The 26,259-nt window shown below is 37.8% G+C and overlaps 2 protein-coding genes across 2 annotated transcripts; one reads left to right on the forward strand and one right to left on the reverse strand.

Moving 5' to 3' along the window:
* Positions 1–8: 8 nt before the first annotated feature.
* LOC124636150 (homeobox protein unc-42) lies at positions 9–26,145 on the reverse strand. Its single transcript, XM_047172085.1, has 6 exons — positions 25,623–26,145; positions 12,069–12,235; positions 10,854–10,961; positions 6,775–6,949; positions 4,773–4,925; positions 9–2,026 (listed from the first exon to the last, which is right to left on the reverse strand). Exons 1-6 carry the CDS (start codon positions 26,143–26,145, stop codon positions 1,917–1,919), a joined length of 1,236 nt encoding a protein of 411 aa, XP_047028041.1. The 3' UTR covers positions 9–1,916.
* LOC124636148 (proteoglycan 4-like) lies at positions 17,394–20,747 on the forward strand. The gene is made up of 2 exons (XM_047172081.1): positions 17,394–17,436; positions 18,199–20,747. The coding sequence occupies exons 1-2, from the start codon at positions 17,394–17,396 to the stop codon at positions 20,745–20,747; spliced, it is 2,592 nt and encodes an 863-aa protein (XP_047028037.1).
* Positions 26,146–26,259: the final 114 nt, after the last annotated feature.

The following is a 26,259-nucleotide window of genomic DNA, read 5'->3' on the forward strand; positions in this document are numbered from 1 at the left end:
AATTTATTTCATTTTACACATGTTCATTATTAGACAAGTTTCCTTACATATTATATTTACATTAAAATGCACAATATGGCCACTGACTGTGAATGGAAATCGTCGAAACAGTCTTAATTGATATGATTTTGTTTTGTACAAAAGCCGAAACAATTATAATATTTTTTCATTTTATTCTTATAATTAGGTAGTTCTATGAGATCAAAGGGTTTTGATAAATGTGTATAAGTTTGACTAGCAATCTTTGGTTTTAGAGCCTTTTCAGACTAGCGATATTGGTGCGTCGCGGCGGGATATCTAACGCGTTATGGATAGAGAGCACATACATTATGATAAAGGGCGCGCGTATCGCCGCCGCGACGTCAGTGTTATGTGAAAAGGCTCTTATAATCTGTTAAAAATGTAATGAAAATGGCCTCTTATTATAGTTTGACTAAACAATATCTAGTTAACATTACAATATCGTTGAGCTGTTAACACCTTAGAAATGATCATGCAAAAACCAATTTATATTTACATAGGCTGTATTGCAATGTTTAGTAACACTTTGTTCCTTGATAGCTCTGCATACATTCCTACACTATGATAAATATAAAAGCGATAAAAAACTATAGTTTTGTTATTCGATTAGAAGAGTTTCTAATCAAATCTTAATTTAAGAAGAAAACGAACGAATTTAGAATTGAAGAAATGGTAAGAATTAGGAAACCATTGATGTTTATTATTTCAGATTTTTTTTACTGTGCTAAGTAATTAAGTTCTGTTTTAGAGCCATCAAAGTCAAAGGTTTATATATCTCAATCAATACGACAATCATGAAAATACGTTAATTAGCTTATTCGATTTAAAATGTCTGTACAATAATGACTAGCATACACAATTTACGTATATCGTGAAACAAACGTTTTTAAGACCTGTTTTATTAAATCATTTATTAAATCTTCATTTCACATTTCTTCATAATGTAGAAATAGTTTGGCTCATAAATATTGATCACTTTTTTCTGTGACGTGCTTTCTTTGCAAGTTGTCAAGCATTACGTTAAAGGTAAGTTTCCGAATCTAGAGTCGGCCGCACACGTCTGCAGCTTATCATAGAAATGCACCTCTATACCCACGGTAGTCTAGTGATGCAATTTGCTGTAATTATCCGTTTGGGGTTTATTAATATCAGTTTAATGATTATAATTGTTTTACTAATACAGGCCTAAATAAATTAAAACACTATTTGTACCTATTTATATTCTAAACACGTATTCACGCGTGAGAGTTATTCGATAGAACTTTTTGTTTGCGCACCAACTTGTGACATTCTCCAAACTTCAAATTATATTAGAAAATAATGTTTTTTTTTGCTTCTTCTTCTGTGGAAACTGACGCGTTATAAGTGGTATTTTTGAAGTATCTTGGACAGTACTATTTAGTAGTTATTCAAAATTGAAAAATATTTATCTTGTTAAATCTGAATTGTATGTCAGGAATCTTGAATATGAAATTCCAGGAGTCGCATAACACCGTCCAAAGTGGATGAATTCCAATATACTGTGATTTCTGACAGCGGATTTTGAATTTCTTGAGGACGAATAGTTTAATGTAATTTTAATATTTACAAACAACAAAACTACTGATGTGTTACATGACAGATGAATTAATAAATTACCAATTTCACCACTTCATTTCCTTCAATCAAACCCGACATTCCGCATTCGTACATACTCGCTGGTACGAATGTAAACACCACCAAACAACTACTGAGAACATAAGTAGGCAATGAAACAGCTACTGAACGAATGTACATTTGGAGATAAACCACGTAGGTACGAACGTTTCCACAGTTCGCGATCCATGTCGCGCTGACTACGGCGGCGCGTAGTCGTGCGCCGGCGCCGGCGAGTAATCGGCGCCGTGCAGCAGCGATTAGGTCTGGTATTGAAGCATCGGCGCGGCAGCTAGGTTCGCGTGGTGGCCGCTGTTCATTCGTAGAGCGGACAGCGATTTGTTGTACCATTCGTCCTCGGCGCTCATACCTGGTGGAAAAATAGGATTAGAATAATTGGTTAAAAACATGTTTCGTAGAAGAATTGGTAAACCCATAGGAGATGACAGGTATTTAGAATTTGCAACGTTTTATTATGTAGGTATTATTTGCCATGGTTGGCCGCTCAGCAAATGACGTAAAATCGCAAGAATAGGCTTGTAATAAAATGGAGATTCAAAGGTATCGTTTTGAAGTTAAGAGATATTTCAAGACAAGAGACTAGGTGGAACTCCCAAGTAATATTTAACTTCGTTTGGTAAGACATTAGACATTGTTAGTACGTAGCACATATTAGCAGTCTACGAGAGTTCGTAGCAAGTTCGTAGCGCGAGGCGCACGTTCGGCGCGTAGTCGCGCTACGAACTATATATACGTAGCTACTCGATATACGTAGAGGAGGGCAGGGAAGCGAATAGTGAGGAACCGAATCGACCCTCGCGTTTTCTCAAGATGCAATCTCGCCGCAGGAAATAAGATATTTGCCAAGACGCCGCGAGGACGCCCGCCAAAGTAAATGTAGTGGAAATTTTCTTATTAGAATATCTACGGTACGATGCCTCGCCTCCTTGCTCGTTTTTTTCTTACGCAGGAATCTTTGCGCCCGCGGCCGCTTCGTATTTCACGGTTTATCGCTTCGAGTTTTTTTCCCCGTTTCTATTTTTCGAAATAGAGTGCAGTAAATGGATTCTGCGTGCGGAAACCTATTAAAATTGTAATATCGAAATTAAAATTATTTTGATGGGCAGAAAGCCCCTAAGTTTATTTTGATGTGTAGTTTAATATTATCTGCATATATTTATTTGTAAATGTTCTTATTTTAGTTTTCCTATTCGGGTACTAGTTTAGATGCCAAGTATGTATAAGTTGTTAGTATATTAGGTCATATAAGCGTCTTGGCTTGAGGATAGCAAATGAATAATCTCCGGCCGCACGCTCAAGGCCCGATCAATTATTCGACACATGTCTTGGACGACCTACATACATAACTACATAGCTGTGTGTATAGGTATATTTCAATGCAATCGATATGAAGCACGTGTAACTATAACGTCTACGTCATATTATGTGTGTATATATGTTTGTGGCCTTATGTCTTACTAGTTGTTGCCTGATTTTACCTGCATGCCGAGATTCCTATTATATTTCCCACACTAGAATAAAAACTCCGCTTTATGTTATTATGAGTTATTTATGGGTGTACTACGCCGAATCGAATAACAAATAATCGAATATCAATTGATCGACCACTATAAATCGAAATTCTAAATACTCGAACATTCATAATATCGAATGGTTATTAAATCGAACATTCAATACTACTACAGAAGAGGCAAAAGGGATGATAATGCGATTGAAAAAATATTAAATAATAATAAAAACTATATTAAAATGTGATTTATTATAAAATTTTGACTTTTTCTTGTATTCATAAAAAATACAGATTTTTCGATAGGATGAGTATGCGATGCATTTAACGCTCGATCAAACAAACATTCGATATTTTGAACACTCGATGTATTGACTGCGCGATGTATTGAATGTTCGATTTAATAACCATTCGATATTATGAATGTTCGAGTATTTAGAATTTCGATTTATAGTGGTCGATCAATTGATATTCGATTATTTGTTATTCGATTCGGCGTAGTACACCCGTTATTTATTATGTTGCTCAAAAGTTTCCTCAAATCCATTAATCATCACTTTTATCTTAAAAGACTCACACGTTCTTTACTATGTGTGATGAAATGTGGTAGATATAAGTTATATGTTCATAATAATGAAGTCGATTACAAAATACGTTGTCTCATTATGCTATGAAGAAGAATGGAATGAAAACACACTACACTACAAATGTGAGACTGAAAACATTCAAACATTTTACCAGCTGTATGTATATAACAGCGCATATAAAAACAAACCTTATGACATCGTGACCTAAAAGTCGTGACAATCCACGCATTAAGGCATTATATTACCTCTACACGTGTATGCTCATAGATATTTTAGAATCGTCACGTTCTTCAATACATTTAAAGTCACGACTAAAAAATGAAAAATATTTATTGGTAAAACGATAGATTAAAGGCATAAGTTCGCCTTGACTCAAAGACAAAGAGTGATAAAAACCAGAGCGGTGATATTAATAAATTGTAATCGAGTTCTTTTTCTTTGCGATCATCTGTCGGCGGGCCGTGTGGCGAGGAGCAAGTTTTCCCATTATTACAAGGGATATTTGTATAAAAACGAGGCATCATCTTCGCTCCAGCCAACTTTATAATTGCCTTGACGGCTCTAATAGAAACTTGATGAAAGCTGCCGCTCGCCCGACGTCTACCGCTTTTTGTTTTACGGTACAAACTTACATTTTAGTTCGTATCGCTCTTACTGCAATTTGTTGTATGAAAATATTTTTGGGTAGTTATTTTGTTAGGAATTTTCTCTTCGTGTTTGTAGATTTTTAAGAAAATGTTTTTTGACAAGTCATTTAGGTACCTATAATAATACGTATTCTTCTGACATGTGAATTTGTATTTGAGAAACTTCAACCATTAGAATTACCACAAAAGTCAATCACGAATATGCTCTTTGATAAAAAAGCACGTCAAAGTTCTCTCTCTGCTCTTAAAAAATTACCTGAAAAAAATCACTCAAAACCTTCATATAAGTACCTAAGTACCTACCTAATATTTTCCCCCTCCTCTACAAACACCCCAAAAAGTATTACAACTCACCCATGGTATCCTGTCGCATGCCGACGGCGCTCATATTGGCGCCGTGCCCCATGGAAAAGCCTTGAGGCATGGGGTACGAGCCGCCGCCCATCTGTGACAGCGAGAATATGTCCTTCTGCAGCTCCTCGTAGCTGCCGTGATGCTGTGTATAGAGGAATATAAATTAATAAAAATAATAAGAAGGTAAATTTTTAAAATCCAGGATTGTACTATGTTAAAAATAATGAGAAAATGAAGACGTTGTGAATAGACGGACGAATTCTATTCAAAGTCAAGATCATTTATATCATTTATGGCCCTTTCAACCACAAAAATATTAGTAAACTTGCTGTTAGTTGCATATTCCAAAAGAATTTATAATGTAGTTATCGAGGAAGCATTCATTACGCATTCATTCATTACTAATCAGAATATTTTGCATTAGTGGTGATGTGGTCGTACTTCATCGTCTAACTTTACCAAATTTTAAAAATATAGGTGTATCTTATTAACAATTAATATAAATATAATGTTTTTCGAATAAATAACTACAAAAAGAATAACATCCGAGCTCAAAGGCTTAAAACAACTTCCTAATTCCTTAACACTTCAATACCCGTCAACAAAACAGCACAAAAATGTGCACTACCATACTAGGTACGTCGGTCCGCAATCTCGTCATCGCATTATTGCCACGCAGCGTCGGCCTGCGAACATAATGATTTTTCCCGCCCTGTTTTATGTTAATCGCGTAAATTAATCCGCGGCTTTACGTTTTATACCGATTAACACTTGCGTTAATGGGATAGCGGTGCGGAATTACGTTAGGTCAGCGACGCGGCGGTGATGGTTAGGCGCCATTTTATATGCTTATTACTTATTGTTGTTTGTGCACGGAAAGCCAGATGGAGGTGAATAAACCAATATTTCATCCGTTAGGAAGGATGCTCCTAAAAAGAGAAGCGCCCAACCACATAAGGGGCTGAATGAGACTATCTATGAGACTAACTTATAATTGGATAAAAATCATACAAGATTATGTAAGGATAACTTAATTTGTATCCAAAAATATGTGGAATTCAAATCGCAACTGTGAAACATTAGGTTTGTGGCGTAAGTGACGAAAAATGATTCTTAATAATTACTCACGTAGGTACAACAATATAATGACCACATAACATTTTGTCATGGTGAATATCAATGATAAGGAAACCATCTAATGATTAAAGTGTTCTAATGTTCCACGATGGCTTTTCTATCCGTCAAAGAGATTTCCAAAACCATGCTAGTTATTCCTGAGATGAGCCTGTTTAATGAACAAACTAGCCATTCGTATGATATTCGTAGATATCTAACACAGAACGGGTCAAACAGACTACGATGCTAACGCACCCACACATACACGCCTCAATCAACGTGTCCACACATTAGCGCACACAGCTACGGATTTGCTCAAATCGTGCCAGAATCTACATGCTGATACATTTATTTATACGGTTCCAGAATTATTGGAACGTGTGGTCAGTATTTGCATTATTTTCGTCGGTCAGACGGTTCGAGCATCCAATCGCATTATGGCGTAATCACGGAGACTGATTAGCGCCGCATGGTAATGGCGTCCAAATTGTGGCCAAAATGAACACAACCTGTATATGTGTGTTTTATGTACTTCCTTGCTATTTATTTTATTTTTTTCATTGAATCGACTGTCTCTTGGTTCCTTGAATTTCAATATATTATGGCGTAATTTGGTCGTTGGTACTTATTACTTGTTATTTAGCCTTTATATCCAGTTAACACCTACAACCGGGGTATGTCCGTGTGATTTCCAATGGAAATCCTATTCAAATACAGTCGAAATATTTCAGTGCGAAAATTATCGAGAATATAATCGAGAAATAAAATTATTATTTTCGACACAAGCTTCGTAGTAAAAAACGCGAAGCTAGCTAACTTTATATATCGTCTTGAATTTAAAATATCGTCACTCTTCCATAATCTACCATGTTATTTACCAGTATACAACTCACCTGCGGGTATCGGTTGATGGTGTTCGGGTGTGGGTACGGCTGGTAGCCCCTGTACCCCTGGATGTTCCTCATCATTCCATTGCAGCCAGGCAGCACGGCTGGCGCCAACGCTTTCTGTAGCTGTTTCTCTTGCTTGCGATATTTTGCGCGCCGGTTTTGAAACCACACCTGGTTGGTGAAAGAAAAGACGTTATGTGAACATAAGATATAGTCGTGATGAAATAGCAGATATTAAGAAGACCAATGTGTGGTCATAGACAGTCTAAATTGTTTTCAGGAAACAAAAAAAAATACATAATTGTAGTCGAATTGGAAGTTCAATAGGCTTATGTGTATACAATGGTTGTAGCTATTCACAATTGATAAATTATATACTGCGCATAATAGCATATAGAGGTACCTAGATACAGAATCCTCTACGTTTATCACGTAGATATAAAGTTCATAGATTTACGTATATAGGTAGATAAAACAATGGACAAAACACACGAGCCCCTAATCTGTGTGTTGTCAACGGGAATGAAAGCGTGCGTCGTTTGATATGGTGATTAGAGCTGATTAGAGGGAGAGGGTGTTGTGCCTCCCTTCCCTCCCCCACGGCCGGGAGGGCGGAGCGCCCTCCGTACGCACTCTCCATATAAATAAACCGATATACCCTATACCTAACAGTTAGTGGAGCCACCCTATCCAAAATATATATTATGTAGGTATTTTGTATCGGCGTTTCTCAACATTGTCTTCTGTGATTTCAGTTTAGTTTTGTGCAATTAATCAATGAAATATTCAATGGGTTGATCGAATTTTAGGTAATGAATACCTGGTGTAAGTTAATTTATTTAATAAATCTTCCAAAATTATTAAAACATACATACGAGTACATATTTCCGAAAAGGAAGTTTCGTTCGAACAACCTAGTATTTTTGCCATTGTAATTTTCAATTCAAGATTGAAAAATTTGCAATCACGCAAGCTAAAAACATGACAAGCAGCAGTACTAAAAACTTCTTCAAATCCGGGTTGGAATCAAAAACAAAACAACATCTAAAATGTTTATCACAATTTCGGAAACCAACGAAACTTCTGAACCAAAAGTCTTTCCATATTTATGTTTCCGTTTAAAAAAGGGATGATCCCCACAGATTGAGAACCGCTCCCTTCCATAGGTATAGATAGGGGAGGACACATAAATGGGATATTAGTTTTTTCGCAAAGCTACCCGACTTCCGCCCGCATTGCGCGTTGTATTGAAAAACGAAGCGATTTCCTAATGGCGTGTATGAACGTAACTTTGTATAAGTAGATTCGATTATGGCAGTCATATCTAAACTCTTTTGTAGCCTGCACATTAGCTTTGAGTCAAGAAAAAAAATAATTTATGTAAACATGAACATTGGCTGAATGTAGAACACACTATTTGAATCTTTTTTTAGCATTTAAAAATAGAATGGCAAAGATTCGTTGTAATTTGATTTGCCTTGATTAAAAAAAGGATTTTTTTTACCGAGTTAATTTTTGGTGGTATGTAAAGTCAAAGTCAAATCATTTATTTCATTTAGGCTTTCACAAGCACTTATGAACGTCAAAAAATATAAATAAAGTTGATTCTAGTTGCCCATTCCAATATTATTCGAAATAAAAAAAATAATAATAATTCGAAATAATAAATGTATTCGGTTAATATGAAGGAGTCTGAGAGAGAGAGAGGAATAATGTTTCGTGATAAGTTCCAAAGTTTCATTTACCCGCCGACTGCCAAGAAGTTACTTATATTTCAACCTATTTTTGGTATTCAAGTTGGATAATTGGTTAATACGGCACAGATTTATTTTATTTATTTTAAATCTGAGCAGATTCTTCCATAAATCTACGAATGCGTAATGTAACATATAAGCCTGACTTTACTGAATTTCAATAACTGAAATAAAATTTTAATAAAATTGGTATAATTTTAAAGAAAAATCAGTTTTTTGCATCCTTGAATTTACATTAATTACCTACAATGTATTAATACTTAATAGTATTAAGTATCGGTATTTTAATGAATAACCCACAAATAATACAATCTCCAATAGAACTCGCATTAATAAACAAGAAACAATAATTTAGCGATAGAGATAACTTAGTAAAGATCCTTCTCCTAAGACAGTTTGTTCGTAACACAACGAGGTATAGATAGCTATCTAATATCGTGGCAGAGAACCGAGTTATCTGAAGAAAACGGTCGCCATTAAACTGAAAAAGCACGGGGATCCAACAAAACATTTTCTTATTTCCAATTGTAGAATTCATTTGAGGGCAGAGACAATGTCGAGAGGCGCGCGGGGAGGATGAGCGGCTAACTTCGTTACGGATCCATTTGATGGGATTGCAATGCCTCAGGGGCCACCCTCCCCGCCCGCCGCCCCGCGACCCTCGCACACCCGACGACGTTGTATTTTTATATCGAAATTTCCTCTAGAAGGAGGGAGCTCGGCGGCGACGTCGTCTTTAACGTTTACATTCTTATGTAGCGTCGCCTAAACGTTAATAGCCTCCTACGGAGCGCGCGTGCACGAGCATACACTAGTACACACGCGACGTGTATTGGCGTCTGTGTCGCTGTGTGTGTGTACTGTTCGCAAGACAGGCACATGGTCGCCTACGCGCATTTCACGTGCTTTTAACGTTGGTAGCGAGCTAAAAGTATTAAATAATGTCGTTTCATAACCTTTCATTTTCAAGAAAAGCTTCGGTATTCGTTGCGCTTGAAAGAAAAGAGTAGGTAATTGTCATCTTGATGGAGCGACGGTGAATAAAATATCACTTGAAAGCCATTTCAAATGTATGACAGTTAATGTGTGATGATTGGATTACATTTTGAAAGAACAAATTCTTTGTAAGGTGCGGTAACAGCGCTCCTAAAAATAAGAGCAAAGTCGAGGAAAATACATAGATAGATAGACAGCCAGACGCGACTGTAATAGATGATGCTAAAAGTCATGTTCTGAATAAAACATCTAACGCGACAAATTAGGTGCTCCGGGGACAAATCAATATTGAGGGTCCCGGGGGATTGAGCAATTTTAAAACTGAGATAAAGATCTGTCGCGAGTTACTGTAAGCATTTCGTATTCATACGGTCGAGGCCGACAGATGCCGCTTTAATTCAATCCGCCTCCGGCCTACGCTCCAAATTGTATTATCCGAGTATTCGCGCATCATTGATATTTCGACAATTCCATCCAAGAACGACTGGCGTGATACTATTGTGCTGCCGGCAATATTTTGTACGTTTTTATTCGCACCGCGGGTGGTCAATTTTTGCCGACATTCCTGTGTACGTTAATTGAATCGAGAGTGTGCATATTTAACATAATGCATCCGAATATTAATCTGAATGCATGTTGTCTTTGGACAATTGATATCTACGAAATCAACATTTGCAAAGTTCCTCTTGTATGTTTTTACATGGGGTCGATGATGAACCAATATGGCTGTGTTGAAATCAAATCGGATGGAATCAACATCTATCCAAGCATATCGATCATCCGTAAATTGTTTCGATATGCGATTACATGAGTTATCTAATAAGCGTATGTCTGATCGCAGATAGCGGAATGACAGATTATCTGTTAACACGTCATTAATCCAGCATTACAGTCCTACAGTATAACATAGTTAGGGTGCTTGTAAGTGATACCTATACATAGTCGTACCAAGTCATTGTTCCATCAATAAATTAATCAACAGTAAAATGGAAAAGGCGATATGCCTGGATAGAATGTTAACTTCGAGATGACGCCAGATATAGAGTAGAAGTAAGTATGGAAGAAAATTTGCTCCGCCGACCCCAAATGTAAATTGGTAGGTATCTAGGCTGGAGAATAATGATACTGAGCTTGCTAGACATTGAGCTTTACACACCAGGCCTTGAAAATTTTACAGGCTTTCAAAATTGAAAATGCGTTCGTCTGATGCGTCCGTAGTTTGCTTATACATATGTTATTCAAGGTTCCGTGGTTGATTCTCTTTGTGTTTACTTAGTGTTTGGTATATATTGTGTTGTTCAATTAAATAGAAATATGCAACAAACCTGTATCCTCGCCTCGTTGAGTTTGGTGGTCCGCGCCAGCTCTTCTCTACAGTAAATGTCGGGGTAATGTGATTTCGCGAATGCCGCTTCTAATTCTGCTAATTGTTCCTGTTGTAATTAAACAAAATATGCATTAGCTGCAGAGAAAAACCCATTGTTTATCTAAGTTAAAGGTCTGGTTTCCAACATATATGCAGGTTCTCCAGTTGTGTACACCGATGAGTGTGCGGTAGTGTACACAAAAATGATACTTCTGGACTACTCGTCCTAGCAAACAATAAATTGTACTGCTACTTCTATTTTTGTGAGCGAGCATTTGGGAAATCTTTGCAGACAATCTGTTACTGGTTGCTAGACTAGTTTTTGGTATCTCCTCTTTACTACAGATTTCTTAAATCATATTCCCTTTTTGGTAAGTGGTGAATGGTAAATCTGAATGAAGTATGAATGTATGGAGAGGAAGAGGACCTAAGAAAAGATGGATGGATTGCCTGAAAGTGGACATGAATAAGAAGGGAGTAAGTATCAGTATGGCGAGTGACAGGGAAGAATGGAAGTGGAAGACATATTGCGCCGACCCCATATAAAATTGGGGACAGGGCAGGAAGATGTGGTAATCTAAGTGGATATTCCCTAGACTTAGCTGGTTTAGATATACGCTAAGCTACTTGAAATGTCCTACAAACCTGCGTGAACGTAGTCCTATGCCGGCGACGCGCAGGCGTGGGACAGGAGCCGTGGTGGGCGTGTGTCCCGCATGCTGGGGGCCCAGGGCTGGTGACAGCGCGGAGGCAACTGAATCGCCGCCCGCCCCGCCCGGCTCCGGCTATAATTTGTTTAGGTCTAGGCTACTACAAATGAGCAACAAACCTGCGTTAACGTAGTCCTATGCCGGCGACGCGCAGGCGTGGGACAGGACGCCGTAGTGGGCGTGTGTCCCGCATACAGGAGGCCTAGTGCTGGTGATAGCTCAGAGGCCCCTCGCGGCTCCGGCTTTAATTTAACTTGTTTAGGCCTAGGCTACTACAAATGGGCAACAAACCTGAGTGAACGTAGTCCTATGCCAGCGACGCGCAGGCATGGGACAGGACGCCGTGGTGGGCGTATGTCCCGCATGATGGGGGCCCAGGGCTGGTGACAGCTCAGAGGCCCCTCGCCGCTCCGGCTTTAGCTTAACTTGTTTAGGCCTAGGTTACTACAAATGGTGCAACGAACCTGCGTGAAAGTAGTCCTATGCCGCCGACGTGCCGGGGTGGGACAGGACGCCGTGGTGGGCGTGTGTCCCGCATGCTGGGGGCCCAGGGCTGGTGACAGCGCGGAGGCACCTGATGCCCCACCCGCCCCGCCTGGCTCCGGCTTTAATTTCTTGAATGCACCTTCCGCTGGTGGATAAAATTGTTGGTCAATTTTTTATTACTTCAATGAATGAAAAATGCCTAAATGCTGTTTGAATTCCGCGGAGTCTACTTCTTACACCTTGCTAAAAAGTAGCCTGCAATGTCAGAGTACCTACTACCTCTATGTATATCTAGTAACTTTCATTTGTTAATTATAGAAAATGTAAAGGTACAAAATCATTAAACAAACCAATAGCAACTCAATCTTGATTACGGGTACTGGATTATTTTTAGTCTATCAGTAAATAATGTTTAATGTGCATTTAATGTGTGATTCTGGGAAGGTGGTTTTACGATTTGGGTATAAAAGTACCTACCCTAAAAGAGATTTTCTTCTAAGGCTGTTAAAAATTAAAAAAAAATTGGGATCCTGAAAGTAAGAACTGTCACACACAAAAGACCCAGTTTTAACCATAAACTAGATATTTCTAAGACAACTCTTCCTCAACCAGATTATTTAATCATCTAACCGCCTAATCATCTAACTGAAACATCTACAGATCCTGCAAATTAGCCTAGAACCCAAATTTCATTTCTCAAGCCACAATCACGTCTGTACCAAAGAAACATTCTTATTTGCATAGCGCAACGACCCCTTGCCGTAGGTCAAGTTCGCGCGGCCCGCGTAATTGTAATTGCGTTGCTTTGACTAACGCTGTTAAGGCTAATGATTCCCGTCCAGAGGTGCGCCCCGGTTTACGTTTGATTTGGACTACTGGTATACTGGTGATGTGTCACAGATTTGTGGACATTTCTTTGTGGAAAGGTGATGCATAGAAATGGTGGGCTTTTTATTTTTTTATTGTGGCTTCTCAATATGGAGAGGATCGGGAAAGCAGGCCATTGAACTGTAGATCAGATTATCTACTTAATTAAATTTATCTCCCCAAAAGGTTAAGGATAAATTGAGAATAAATTATTAACAATTTAGGTAAAAATTAAACGGAAAACATGAAATCAAATTAAAATAGTTAAGCCTCAAAACGAATCCCAAATAGTCTTGAGCTCGTTTTAATTGTATTCCCACATGGCTGTCGTACGGCGGATGCCTCAAACGTAAGTTCATTTTTGTGAAAAATTTGCATATTGGCGACGTAATCACTTTACCTTCGGTTTCTCTGAGCTTCTGAATTAAGTGGGGCTGATTTTAAAAGCACCGTCGGAGGTCGGTTTGGAAGTATTCATGCATTCCCTTTGACGCTGCTCCTGGCTACTTACTAATTAACATGGAGCTAAGTGTTTGCGTCCGCGGTAAACGGGGCCTTTTAACGTTTAAAAGGTTGTATTTTTTTACTCGCTTTCCATGTTTTTAGGGGCTTTGATGGCGAATATATTGGTTTCGCTTTTTACCTGTCATTTTTCCGAGATGCGATTAAGCCATTAGAGATAGAAATTAAAAATGGATGTTTTAGATGTTGCCGTTGAAACGTTCTGTTTGTGCGGTTTGTGTTAATGGGATGACGTGATTACTAGCCGCTATTAGATGACAGTTATTTATCAATCTACTGTATATAAAATTGATTTTACTAACTCGTAATATTACACTGATATTTGTGTTACACAAGAATATTTTACCAAAACATATTTTTTCTGCTACCAGACTTGTTTGAACAAACAATTTTATCTTACAAATCACTAGGGTTAGTATCAATTAGAGTCGAAAAATTGCGCGTGATTCGCAACAAGTCAGCGAACTGTATTTATTTGTGTTGAACATTTGTTCGGGGGCGTAACAGAGATTCAATGTAACATGTCATTAGGGGGCTGTAATCCCCTAATTATGACGATTGACATGAAAGAGCCATCTGTGGCCGTCGAGAGGTGTCGGGTGACTGCACTAGTGTCGCGAATAATACGTTTCTGTGTAAATTGAGGCGTCATGTCTTGTGTTGATGGAACTTGTTGCTTTTAGGTGTTAGTAGAACAATAGTTTTGACACATGGTCATTCCAGAATCTATTTTTTTTTGTTTAATAGGTACACACATATTTTCTATACTGATGATGATGTCCTCCTAGCCGATTATCGGCTACGGCGGCTGTTCTCATGTAAGGAGATTAGCCAACTGCGCAGGACATGTTATAGTGCACAAGCATTTGCGCAGACACAGGTGCACTCCCTATTCCTTCACTCTCATAGCCCGATGGGACGGCAATCCGACACGACCGGAAAGAGATCAGGCGCAGGACCGACATTTACGTGCTCTCCGATGCACGGGTGAATCAATCACCAACTTCCAGGCTTCGGGCTGCTTTGTGAAAGTCTTCTAAAACCCACAAAGCGATTTCGGCCCGACTCGGGAATCGAACCCGAGACCTCGTGCTCAGCAGCCACACTTGCGACAACTAGACCAACGAGGCAGTTAAACTAGTTTCTATACTAGTTAGGTTGAAGACGCAATGTTTCCTAATATATATTTGATTAGAAGCCACATACATAGCAACATAGTTTGGAAAAGGGCTCGGAGGATGATGATATATTGGATTAGAAGAAAGAACTGAGGATTTTAGGACACGATGTTTTATGAGTTTAGATTTTAAGTGCTAAGAAGGAGAATAAGGTTTTAAGATAGGCAGAAAGACATGCGTTTATCTCAAGCAATACATTTTGCTTTACCTACCTTTGGTTAGCAGTATAATTCGATAATAAAATTTGCCTATATTTATTATTTATTTTATTCAGCTTTAAAATTGTATTGGTACAACTTTTTTTTTCTCAAATGACATCAAAACTAAGCCACATATTTTTTTATATTCGCGTAAATGAAAAAGTCTCCCCCATAGAGACCACTTCTCGCGAACCGCGGGGTACTCCCCGACAGTCCATATGTTCTGCACAATAATGCACTTGTGATCCAAGCAAATGCTTTAAATCCGTCATATTGGTATTTAATTGACGATTTTAGAATTGGAGAAATTGTCCTATAGATTTATTATCCTTCATGGCACACTATGTATAAATAGATAAATATTTAGGCGAAGCTTAAACAAGAATTGGGTTAAGAGGAAATGTTTATAAATGGTTAGATAGTAACACAGTGCCACTTTAAATATGATAGAGTGTGTGTCGATTTACCAGATTTTAGCCAGGTTTAATATGTTAAGGTTAACGTAAAAAGCTTTTGATTTCCTAACAGCACTCGATATTAATCAGCAATATTAGAACAAAGAAAAAATATTTTTTTTAACACAATATCCCCGTGCGGCCGTAGGTGCTACTTATTCATACCTACTTACGTAAAAATTTTAATAGAAGATGTAATTTTTCGATCCGCATTGACCTTTACAAAATTTCCATTCTTTTCCATTTTAACTGTAGTTAAAAGAATCGGTCTAATATCTACCTACATCCTAACCCGTCAAATCTGAGTCAAAACAATCGGATACACATTGCTAACCCGTTAAATAACTTTTTTTCGAGAGCCAGCTGATTCCGCGTCGATGTGTTAATCACAATGGGTTTATCGGATTCTGTCCGAGGGGTGCGCGCGCGCTTACAATCGACACTCCATTATGTCGAGAGCCTCTTACAACGCGATTATTATGCGCATATTGGTTAGCTGTTTAGGGGGATTACGCGTACTTTTATTTACAGTTTAGTTTCTTTTTTTTGCGGAAGAAGTGTGACCGTGTTTTTTTGTGGGTCTTTTGGTGGTTGAGGTCAGAGATTTTTTTTGAATATTTTAGATAATATTCAGAATAAATTAATTGCTTTGAAGATATTCGTTGCAAATATTTAAGTAGGTACCTCCTGAGTCTTTAAATCAACCTAATTAGGACAGAACTAATTCTGATAACCAAACAAATAACTATGTATCTATACTAGCGGTTTAACCTGCATCCTGCGAGAACTAATTGTATTTTTTTGAATTATATATTTTTTTCAAACTTACGCCGGTAGTTCCTGAGATTATCGCATTCAAACAAACAAACTCTAAAGATAATTTCCAGAAAAAAGGAACCGCTTATAATCCATATAAAATTATCTAACATCTGCATTGGTACAAACGGTTGACCACTTCCGTCTTAAAGTATCGTCCATCAAAGGGTAATGGACTTACAGACAGGTGTGAACAGCACGTGACCGCCACGCGTCACGGATTTACTCAGATTAATAGTTATAAATATGCTATTTTGTTAGAAGTGTTTGTAGACAAATGTATAGACCGGATACATCTCTAGGGCGGATTTTCCAATAATAATCAAAACAAAAAAGAAAAGTATTTCGACAGCATTTTCACCCGGGTAAAAAGTGGGTAAGTCGTTCCTGAGATTAGTGCGTACAACAAAACAACATTTCCGATTTGTGACACAAGAGTAGATTAAAATCATAGGTATATCTACACAGGATGTGCCAAACTGAATAAGGTATTTCCTTGGCTTGAAACAAAAATCTGCGCTTCAATGCCCTACAGAATAATTATTCAAATCACAATATCACGTTTTGATTTAGATTCATAGGGTCAAAGCCAATTTAGAATTAAGTATCTTTTACTGCGTTTGTGGCCATTTAATTAAATATAAAATCTTTTTTCAAAAACCGACGTAGCCGCGCCGCGCCCGCTGCCGCCGCGGCCGTCGCTAGCGAAAAGCGACGGAACAGTCTTTTTCACGTAAGAATACTAAAAGGTCAAAAATATCACCAAATTCAGGTTTAATTTTAGAATTGTTTAACATGGTTTTGGAACATAATTGATTTTGAGAATATTATTCATAAATATTTGCCCGTATACCTACGTAGCAATTAGTTGCAATAAATACTTTCCAATAACAACCTATTTTTATGAATGAAAAATAAAACAGGCACCATGATCAAAGATCCCGTCAAAGCGATGGAGTTGTCATAGGTTGTCACGAATATAAGTTTGTTGTGCTATTATAGTGAGTAAATAAAGGACTTGTATTGGTATTTTTTATACCAAGAAACCCCAACAAGTGGGTAAAAAACACTTACAATTGGTTAAAAGAATATTTCTTATAGTTTTTGTATATATTTTTTTATTGTGTTTACTTACGTGGTTGAGAACATCTTGAGGAAAATACAACTGATTGCTATGATAATTGATTTGGTAATTAGTCCAATAAACTAGCGGGGTTTAAGTTCGACGACCAATCAGTACGAATTATAACATTGTCCGAACAACTATGGAACAAGTTTGTTTGTTATTCTGTACACTAGTGATATTTGGTAAGTGTTGAATTACTACAACTTGTACCTACACATTATAGTTGCAGAGATATGCTTATAGCGCTGCAGTTTATTTAATCGCATTTTATGAAAGTTTTTCTATTCCCTGATCGTTTATCGCACCATAACCTTCTTGGTCCCTTTTTTTCATGCAAAGTTTTTCCTAGCAACGTAAATTACTTCTGTTATGGTCAGCTTCTGAGCACCCTTTTCAGTGGGTTATCTATTTATGTATATTTTTCAAAAGGGAATTAATACTAAGATAAACTGCCAATAACAGTCAGAAAGCGGCCATTAATAAAACAAAGATTCTTCTCCTACAGTGAATACATGGATATATTTAAATCTTTAAAAAAAATATTTCATACAATTTACTAGTTTTCTAAAGATTTTTACTTTATAAAAACTATAATTACTTATAGGTAGTATTGGACATTTACATTAAAGTTCATATATTATTGCCCATTCTCTTTTCCTTACACTGTGTTTTCTTTATAGTTACTAACATATTACGTTATTATTAATAAAGCAGGCGTGGATAGTTTCCTACATTATTATTATTTTTATATTGTTAAAAGTTGAAACTTGTTCATATGAATAAAATATCTCGATTTTTTTATCGGTTGTATGTGAGAAATTATGATAAATATCTGATATCAACGTACTCATCATATTTTACTAGCAAGATACGTAATACTTTTAACGTTTGTTACATAATCTGATTATTATAAAACATCTGAGAATCATTAAATTGTTTTACAGGGTACACAGTTTCTACGAATGAAGGTGGTCTGCTAGATCCATTCAAAAACATTTTTGCTCAGAATTCACGCGCTCAAAGCAGACCAGATCCACTGCTTGAACAGCTGATAGCACCTTACCAAGATAATAATCAACCTATTGATAATATTGACTTCGATCCCAACAATCCTGGACAACCAAACAATGCTGGGTATCCAACTTATCCAAAAGGATTTGATGAGATTTTTCAAGCTCATCCCAGTGCAGCTCACCCAGTACCATTTAAATCGAAAGAAACAATAAATGGCCCAATTAGGAAAAAGGCTAAGGAAAAACCAAAAGCTCCAGAGAAACCAAAAGAAAAAAAACCTGCTCTAGAGAAAGCAAAGCCTTGCCCAGACCCGGAACCGCCAAAGCCTTGTCCTTGTGGAAAAGTGAAAAGTCCAGATCCATGTAAGTGTCCAGAAGGTGAGCCTAAATGTCCTGAACCAGCACCTAAAAGTCCAGAACCACCGCCTAAATGTACAGATCCAGTACCGAAATGCCCAGAACTAGGGCCTAAATACCAAGAACTGGCGCCTAAACCGGAACCGGAGTGTAAGTGTCCAGAACCTCCTAAACCCCCAGAACCTGCTCCTAAATGTCCAGAACCGGCTCCAAAAGAATGTTCCGACTGTCCGAAGAAACCTAGCAGTCAAATTAATTTCGTATCACCATACAACGATTTAAACAATAATCGAAGAATACCTTCTGACCGCGCCAATAATGCAAGATTCCCTCAGGCCCATCTATATCCTGAAAAGTCAAGTCAGACAAAATTTAATTACGATAAACAAAATCAATACAGATTTCCTTCAATAAAACCACATCAAGCAAGAATACCTCCTCTGAAACCATATCAAACAAGGCTGTCTGCTGCTGGTCAATTTCATCCAAAGCAGCTTATGGACATGCGTCCATATAGTTCAAAACAAGCTCCTGAGAGTCCATACGGCTTAAAATCATCTGCAGAAAATCAATTTAGTTTAAAACAAGCTTCTGATAGGTTGTACAATTCAAAACTACAACAATTACAAGAACAATTAAAGTCTAAATCATCCTCTGATGGGTCGAATAAACTTAAATCACCTTCAGAAAAACAACATTATGAAGTAACGTCTAAATTAACTCAAAACAACCCAAACCAACTTTCCAACAATCCGAAAAAAACAAAACCACCAGTTGAAAATCAATATAATACAAAAAAAATTGCTGAAGATCCGTTTAAGTCTAAACTACCGACAGATAACCAATATCAAAGAAAATTTTCTGACGATTCTGTTAGGTCAAAGTCACCAGTAGAAAATCAATACAACACTAAACAGCTTTCTGATGATCCCTATAAAATAAAGCTACCGTCAGAAAATCAATATAACTCGAAACAACTCTCTGAAGATCCTTATAATTCAAAATTACCCATAGAAAATCAAAACAACTTAAAACAGCCTTCTGATCCTTTACCAACAGAAAATCAATGTAACTCGAAACAACTTTCTGAAGGTAATTCAAAAATACCCTCGGAAGAACAATTTACTGCAAAACGACCTGAAGAAGAACAACCTCCTTCCGATCAAAAAGTATCTTCTGAAGATCAATATAACTCGAAGAAGACTGTAGAAGATTCGTATGAACCAAAATTACTTCCAAAAAATCAATTTGATTCCAAAGTCCCTTCCAATAGTCCTTTACGACTAAAACAACTACCAGTAAATGGACAATATCAGTCGATTCCCGCCGCGCCGTTGAATTTAGCACTGCCTTATAGTCAACCAAGTAACTCACCTTCGGATGATAGCTATTCAAAACTACCTGCTGATATTCCGAACAACCTTGATTTACCTTCTGACGATTTAAGTAATTCAAAATTGCCTCCAGATAATTCTAATCATTATGAGAACCCTTCCGACGACATTTCAAGAATTTCTTCCAATAGACTAAGTAAGTTTAGAATACCCGCAGAAAATCCAAATATTGTAAAATTTCCTATAGAGGGAATAGAGTCTTCAAGGTATTCTGTGGTAGATCCTAATAATCCTTTCAGTTTGGATATCGACGATAATTTCGATAATAACAGGTGGTGGCCCGAAGAAGCCACAAAGGTCCAAGAAAGCATTACTACATTGAAACCAGCACCAAACAAACATGACAAGAAAATTGATTATGACGAAATTGTAGCGCAGAAGTTCCCTCAAGCAGTGAAGTTGTTAGAAGAATTACGAAAACTAAACAAATTGAAGGAACAAAGAAAGGAAAATAATTACGACGATGTGTATTATGAATATACTGAGTTACCTCAGATATTATCAAGTACGGTTTTTCCAACCGCTAAATCTTACAACAACGATGAGATTAATGAACTTCTGAAGCCTGAAGCTCTTGATATGAGGTTTACAACTGAACAAAATGTTGTGACCGATAAGTTAATAATGAGGAAACTCACAAAAAGAAGGTTTTATTACGAAGCTAAACCTGTGACACCCGAAACTGAGAAGGCCAGCGTTAACGAAACTGTTTACTATATTGACTTATAAATTCAAACATTTATTTTATAGCTTAGATTATAATGCTTAGATGAATATATGATATATAAATGTTTAGATGAATACTACGTGATTTTGAATAAAGGAAAATGTGATATTTTGTAACGTAATTTTTATTCTTCACCGCGTCCCTTAGGAACTACTCCATACATCCGGCCTTTCTCGATAAATGAGCTATCTAGAGTTTTTAATTTATTTGGGAGAGTATAATAATTTATCAAATCGGTCTTGTAGTTCCTGAGATTATCGATACTAGTATGACGTTCTGATTATAGCATGGATTAGGGTTATAGTAATGAGATCAGTTTGCACCTAGCCTACTAAAAATTCTTGTTAACTCTTCGGTGTCAATCATTGCAATATTCACCTCCATGTTTGGTTATAAATCTGAATCAGTTATTTAAAACAAAAGGTGGTTGTAATTATTGACACGAAAGAGTTAAAAACAACATTTTACTTTTACTTTATCTCAAAACAATTACTGATTTTGTGAGAAAATTACATCAAAACATCGTTGTGACTTTCAGCCGTTCTTTTCGGTAAATCATATTTTTTTTGCCTTCTGAATCTACTATGAAAGTAAAACTATATTTTTGTAATGATTGATTATTCAAATGTTTGTAATATGAACACAATATGCAACTGTGTAGTGATAATGGTTTCAATCATCAATTTCTGTTTAATCGTTATGATATTAATTTAAATGTTAACGTTGATTTGTTTCGTAATTATCATATTGTTATACTGTTCGTATATCATACTGTTCGACCGTTATAAATGCAGTTCAGTTTTCATCAAATTATTGCGGAGATTAGATTTTAGTGTCCAATTAATTGTGGCAACATTATAAGTAGAACTTTTGAAAATTGTGAATAAAATATAGAGTTGTCTTTGCAAATTACATAATATGAATTTCATTGATATCTTTTCATTGTATAGTGTAATCATCACACAGTACTTCCTAGTGTCATCACTGTTTTAAAGTGAAGCTGGATTTCGGTCATTATTGTGTCCAAAACTAAGAGGAGGCACGTACCTATGACCATTGTTAGTGCAAGTCTACGTGACTGGCGCAGTCTGTCTATGTCTCCTTTGTTGCGTGTGACTGTCTATATGTTTACATGCATCTGCCTGACAATGCATCACCTTCGAAAATGGTAGCCTTAAGGCGAAGGCTCTATACATGTCTCTATCAAATACTGTACTCTGAATACTTTGTATTGATTGTCGTTCCATTTCGTGCTTCAGTTCAAATGGTTGATTATAGAAGTCAAATAAAGTTATACTTATGCGCTAAATAGCTGCCGAATAATGTTAATGTCGATCATCCGACTAGCATATTCCAACATTGCGATGAACTAAGTTGCTGATTTAAATGTAAAATGACATAATTTAGCAGAAGCTATTAAACTAAACAAAGTTTGAGTAATCATTATCTATACAACGTTACCGCCATACATTTTCGTCAATGTTACAATTATTATTCAGCGTACATTTAACGTGCAGAGCGTATATTCAGCTTGGCAACCCGAGCCGCTTGAAAATTCAGGCTTCGCTCGCGGCGGAGGCGCGGCGGGGGTGAGGCGCGGCGGGCGGGGGGTGGGGACGGTCGTTAGTGACATTTCGTATTCATGACGTCACCCGCGGGCCGATTGTTTGCAATATTACTCTAATTGGAATTGTAATTATACGCACATATCCCGCGTAGAGGCTACCTACGTGTTTGCTAGCTTCAACGAATGTTATGGTTTGAAACATTGTGTTATCATCTGTATTTCTTTTTATGGTAGTAAACCAATGAACATTATCTAATGCTTTCTCATCCAGATCCAAATCAATTCATTTGTAAGCAGATAGTTGAAGAAGAAAGGGTATGATCAATGATATTCATTGCATCGAATCTAGTCTAGATTCGTAGACATAGATATTTATTTATTCTGGTGTTCTACTAGGTAGTATGAAAAGCTCATCTGGCACATATGGTTGTAGTGGAAAGGAATGACTGAAGAAAATATGGATTGTTTGAAAGTCGAAGATCATGGAACATAGAAGAGTATGAAAGAAAAAAACATGCTGCGCGAACCCCAAATAAAATTGGTATTAGGGCAGGAGGATGATAATGATGATGACTGCGATATGTCTATCTCGTCTTCTCAACCCAGCTACCTAGGCAACAATATGTCTCTTAATCCGACTTTCTGGCATCTGACTACCCCTAACAGCTGCCAAATATGTTAAAATGACCCACCCACCAATATAACCAATATAACTTACCATGAAACATGGAGGAACTTTTCATGACAAAATAGTCACCCATCACCAGACAGAAGTCCCAGATTGCTCAAAAGTCATATATTTTTTTGACAATTTGCTTAATTGATAACATATCATCTTCATTGTTTTTTTTTAAGGTTTGTTTATTCTATGCCATGACAAATTGTGTTTCGAAAATTTTGTTAAACAGGAACCAGAAAATCTAACAGTCTTACCATCATTGTTTCATACAAATAAAGATTCTTATTCTTATCATCGTCCTCCGAGCCTTTTTCCCAACAATGTTGAAGTCGGCCACCAGTCTAACCGGATGTAGCTGAGTACCAGTGCTTTACAAGGAGCAACTGTCCTATCTGACGCCCTCAACCCAGGTTACCCGGGCAACCATATACCCCTTGGTTAGACTGGTGTCAGACTTACTGGCTTCTGACTACCCGTAACAACTGCCAAGGATGATCAATAACAGCCGGGACCCACAGTTTAACGTGCCATCCGAAGCACAGTCATTGGTGTCTAAGACAGACTTAGAAAGTTCATACAAACTTAGAAAAGTTGCATTGGTACCTGCCTGACCTGGAATCAAACCTACGCCCTCATACTCGAGAGGTTGGTGCTTTGCCCACTAGGCTACCACGACTTCCAGTCTTACCAAGGATGTCAAAATGTGGAATATTGACACGGCTGTTATTCTCCCGATTGTCGTTACCGCCAATGGTCTCAATACTCAATACTCAACCAATAATAACCAAAAGCCTCGACCAACACCTCATGACGCTCTCGTTAGGCGGCTGGATCGAGGGACTGATTCAGAAGGCTCTTTGATACGGCGCGTATTGTGAGGAGGTTTCTGACTCTGAGGCCCTTACCACCGGTATCGGCCCCTGTGCCCGATATCGGTGGACACCTATTTTTATATATTTTAATGTTTTTTTTTTGTATTTATATTAAAATAATAATATGTAAAAATATACTCAATTTTAAATGAATAATCGAAGAACAAGCAAAGTCTTGCTCTAAAAGTTGTATATTTTGATCATGTGTGATATGCCTAGTGCCACACTCTTTGTCGATCGCAGTTAGTGGCCTAATGCTAAGGCTAATGCCTATTAGTCTACTGTCTTGTAAAAGAAGAGAAAAATGAATTTTCATCAATAATCGCATTTGGAATTGAGAAGAATTGAATAAAATTCTTTGTAGGCTGATTTGTGCAATCATGAGCGAAAATGTTAAAACTCTGCATATAGATTAACATATTTCAATTCAGATGATCTTGTCTATTCTTTCAATGATTCCATTGTCCTTTCTTTTAATAATGTAATCAGAGGAATGTTTCCTAGGAAGGACATGTTAACCAAGATACTTAGGTAATTTACCATTATATTAGTGAAAAATATCTTGACACAAGAGAATTTTAAGGCCAATACCGTCCCATTTAATACAGCTTCTACTTAAATAAAATTCTTAAGATAAATCAAATTCTTTTATGTTGAAATTGATTTCCTTTTGTGTGCAAGTCTGCGGAGTCTACCTGGATCCAATATAAAGTACAGTCAGCAACAAAAGTTAATAATCACAATCAAAATTATAAAATACCTGAATAGTAATATCTGAAATTGAAAAGCTAAGTATTTTCAGCAACTTTTTTTTGCTCTGCAGTTAGCTGTACAGTTAAAGTATTTTGTAATTTGATTATGTTAATTAACTTTTGTGGCTGACTGTACTATTATTTTAAATCCTGGGATTAGGCATGGAGTTTTGTTGCTAACCGTATCTATTTCCAAATATGTATGTCAATAATATATGCATATAGCTTTCTTACCTTAACTTACCTAATTCCTTAAAGTTATGTAAAAGCAAGTATCTCATACAAGTTTCTATTTAATTGTCTTACGGCCAGTTTCTTCATCAAAAGTTAAAGTTAAAGTTATGGCTAAAGTAATGTCTAAAGTAAAAGTAACGGTTAAATTCAATTTTTCTATTAGTTTTGCTGTCACTTTAGCCTTGAAAAAACGAATTTGACCGTTACTTTTACTTTAGACATTACTTTAACTTTAACTTTTGATGAAGAAACTGGCCGTTAATAACCTTCAAAATAGGAATGCATAATAAATTATAACTGACAATACAGACATACAATTGGTGTCAACTGATTTATCTATACAGGTATAATTTATTTCCGGGAAGAGAGTAATGTAAGTTAGAAACTAAAGCTCATTGAGTAGGTAGTAAGGTAAAAAATATGATTTATTCTATAGACTGAAACTGGAAGCAATGAGTATTATATGTAAGTAAACAGGAGCGTAAATACCTATATACAAACTAATCGTATCAAAGACAGGGAGGGACATCTTAATCTGGAGGCATGGGATGGCCCGCAAAACCATTAAAGCAGTGGCATTTTGGCTTCTACTAAAATTGATTCTAATTCTCAACAGGTTATAATTTTAATATATAGGTAAACAGATTGAAAAGTTAAGAAGACTCAGGTCGGTCTGGTCAGATATGTATTTTGCTCTAATTCTAGCAGTTTCCATAAGTTGAAACAATGTGTTTGTCTACATAGCATGTATGAGTAAGTGAGTATGCACGTACCTGTGTTATCCTGTAAGGAGCGGCTGAGCGGCGGCGCGGGCGGCGTGGCAGCGTGCTCCGCGCCGTACAGCCCGCCGAACTCCTCCGCCGACGACGAGGACGCGTTGCTGCACTTGCGCCCCTTGTCCGGCGTGTACTTGCTCTCGCCTCCCGCCGGCAGGAACTTCGCGTCCGGCTGGTGCTCGTCCAGCAGCCCCGGCACCCCCAGCAGCCCGCCCACCAGGTTCGGTCGCAGCTCCTCCATTATCTTGGAGCCCTGGCCGCAGCCGCCGCCGCCGCTGAAGTTGAGCTGGCGGCTGAAGAAGGCCGGGAATATGTTGAACTGCTGCGGGTCCGGCAGCGCGGTGAGAGGCGGCGCGGGCGGCTCGGAGGCCCCCGCGCACGCCGCGCTCTTGAACTCCACCGTGCTGTGGCCGGCGCGCTGGCTGAGCGACCAGCGCGGCTCTCCCGCGCTACGGTGATCGTGCTCCGTGCCGTCGCCGTCGCCGTCGGCTCGGCCCCGACGCTCACTGACTAACCACATTATAGTGACGTCGCACGTCGCGCCGCACCGACCACGCCGCCCCGCGCGTTAATTGTTCGCGACTGCGCGAGAGGAACTCACGTCGCCGCCCACGGGCGAGACAGAAACGGCCTG

The sequence above is a fragment of the Helicoverpa zea genome, chromosome 14 (assembly GCF_022581195.2).
Source record: "Helicoverpa zea isolate HzStark_Cry1AcR chromosome 14, ilHelZeax1.1, whole genome shotgun sequence".
Classification (NCBI taxonomy): domain Eukaryota; kingdom Metazoa; phylum Arthropoda; class Insecta; order Lepidoptera; family Noctuidae; genus Helicoverpa; species Helicoverpa zea.

Excerpts from the sequence above, each read along its gene's own strand:
- LOC124636148 (XM_047172081.1), top strand. The coding sequence starts at position 17,394 with ATGGAACAAGTTTGTTTGTTATTCTGTACACTAGTGATATTTG. Across the intron at positions 17,437-18,198 it reads CTGTACACTAGTGATATTTG|GGTACACAGTTTCTACGAAT; the intron begins GTAAGTGTTGAA and ends ATTGTTTTACAG.
- LOC124636150 (XM_047172085.1), bottom strand. The coding sequence starts at position 26,145 with ATGTGGTTAGTCAGTGAGCGTCGGGGCCGAGCCGACGGCGACGGCGAC. Across the intron at positions 4,926-6,774 it reads CCGATACCCGCAGGTGAGTT|TCTATACACAGCATCACGGC; the intron begins GTATACTGGTAA and ends AATTTATATTCC. Across the intron at positions 2,027-4,772 it reads CATGCGACAGGATACCATGG|GTATGAGCGCCGAGGACGAA; the intron begins GTGAGTTGTAAT and ends TTTTTCCACCAG.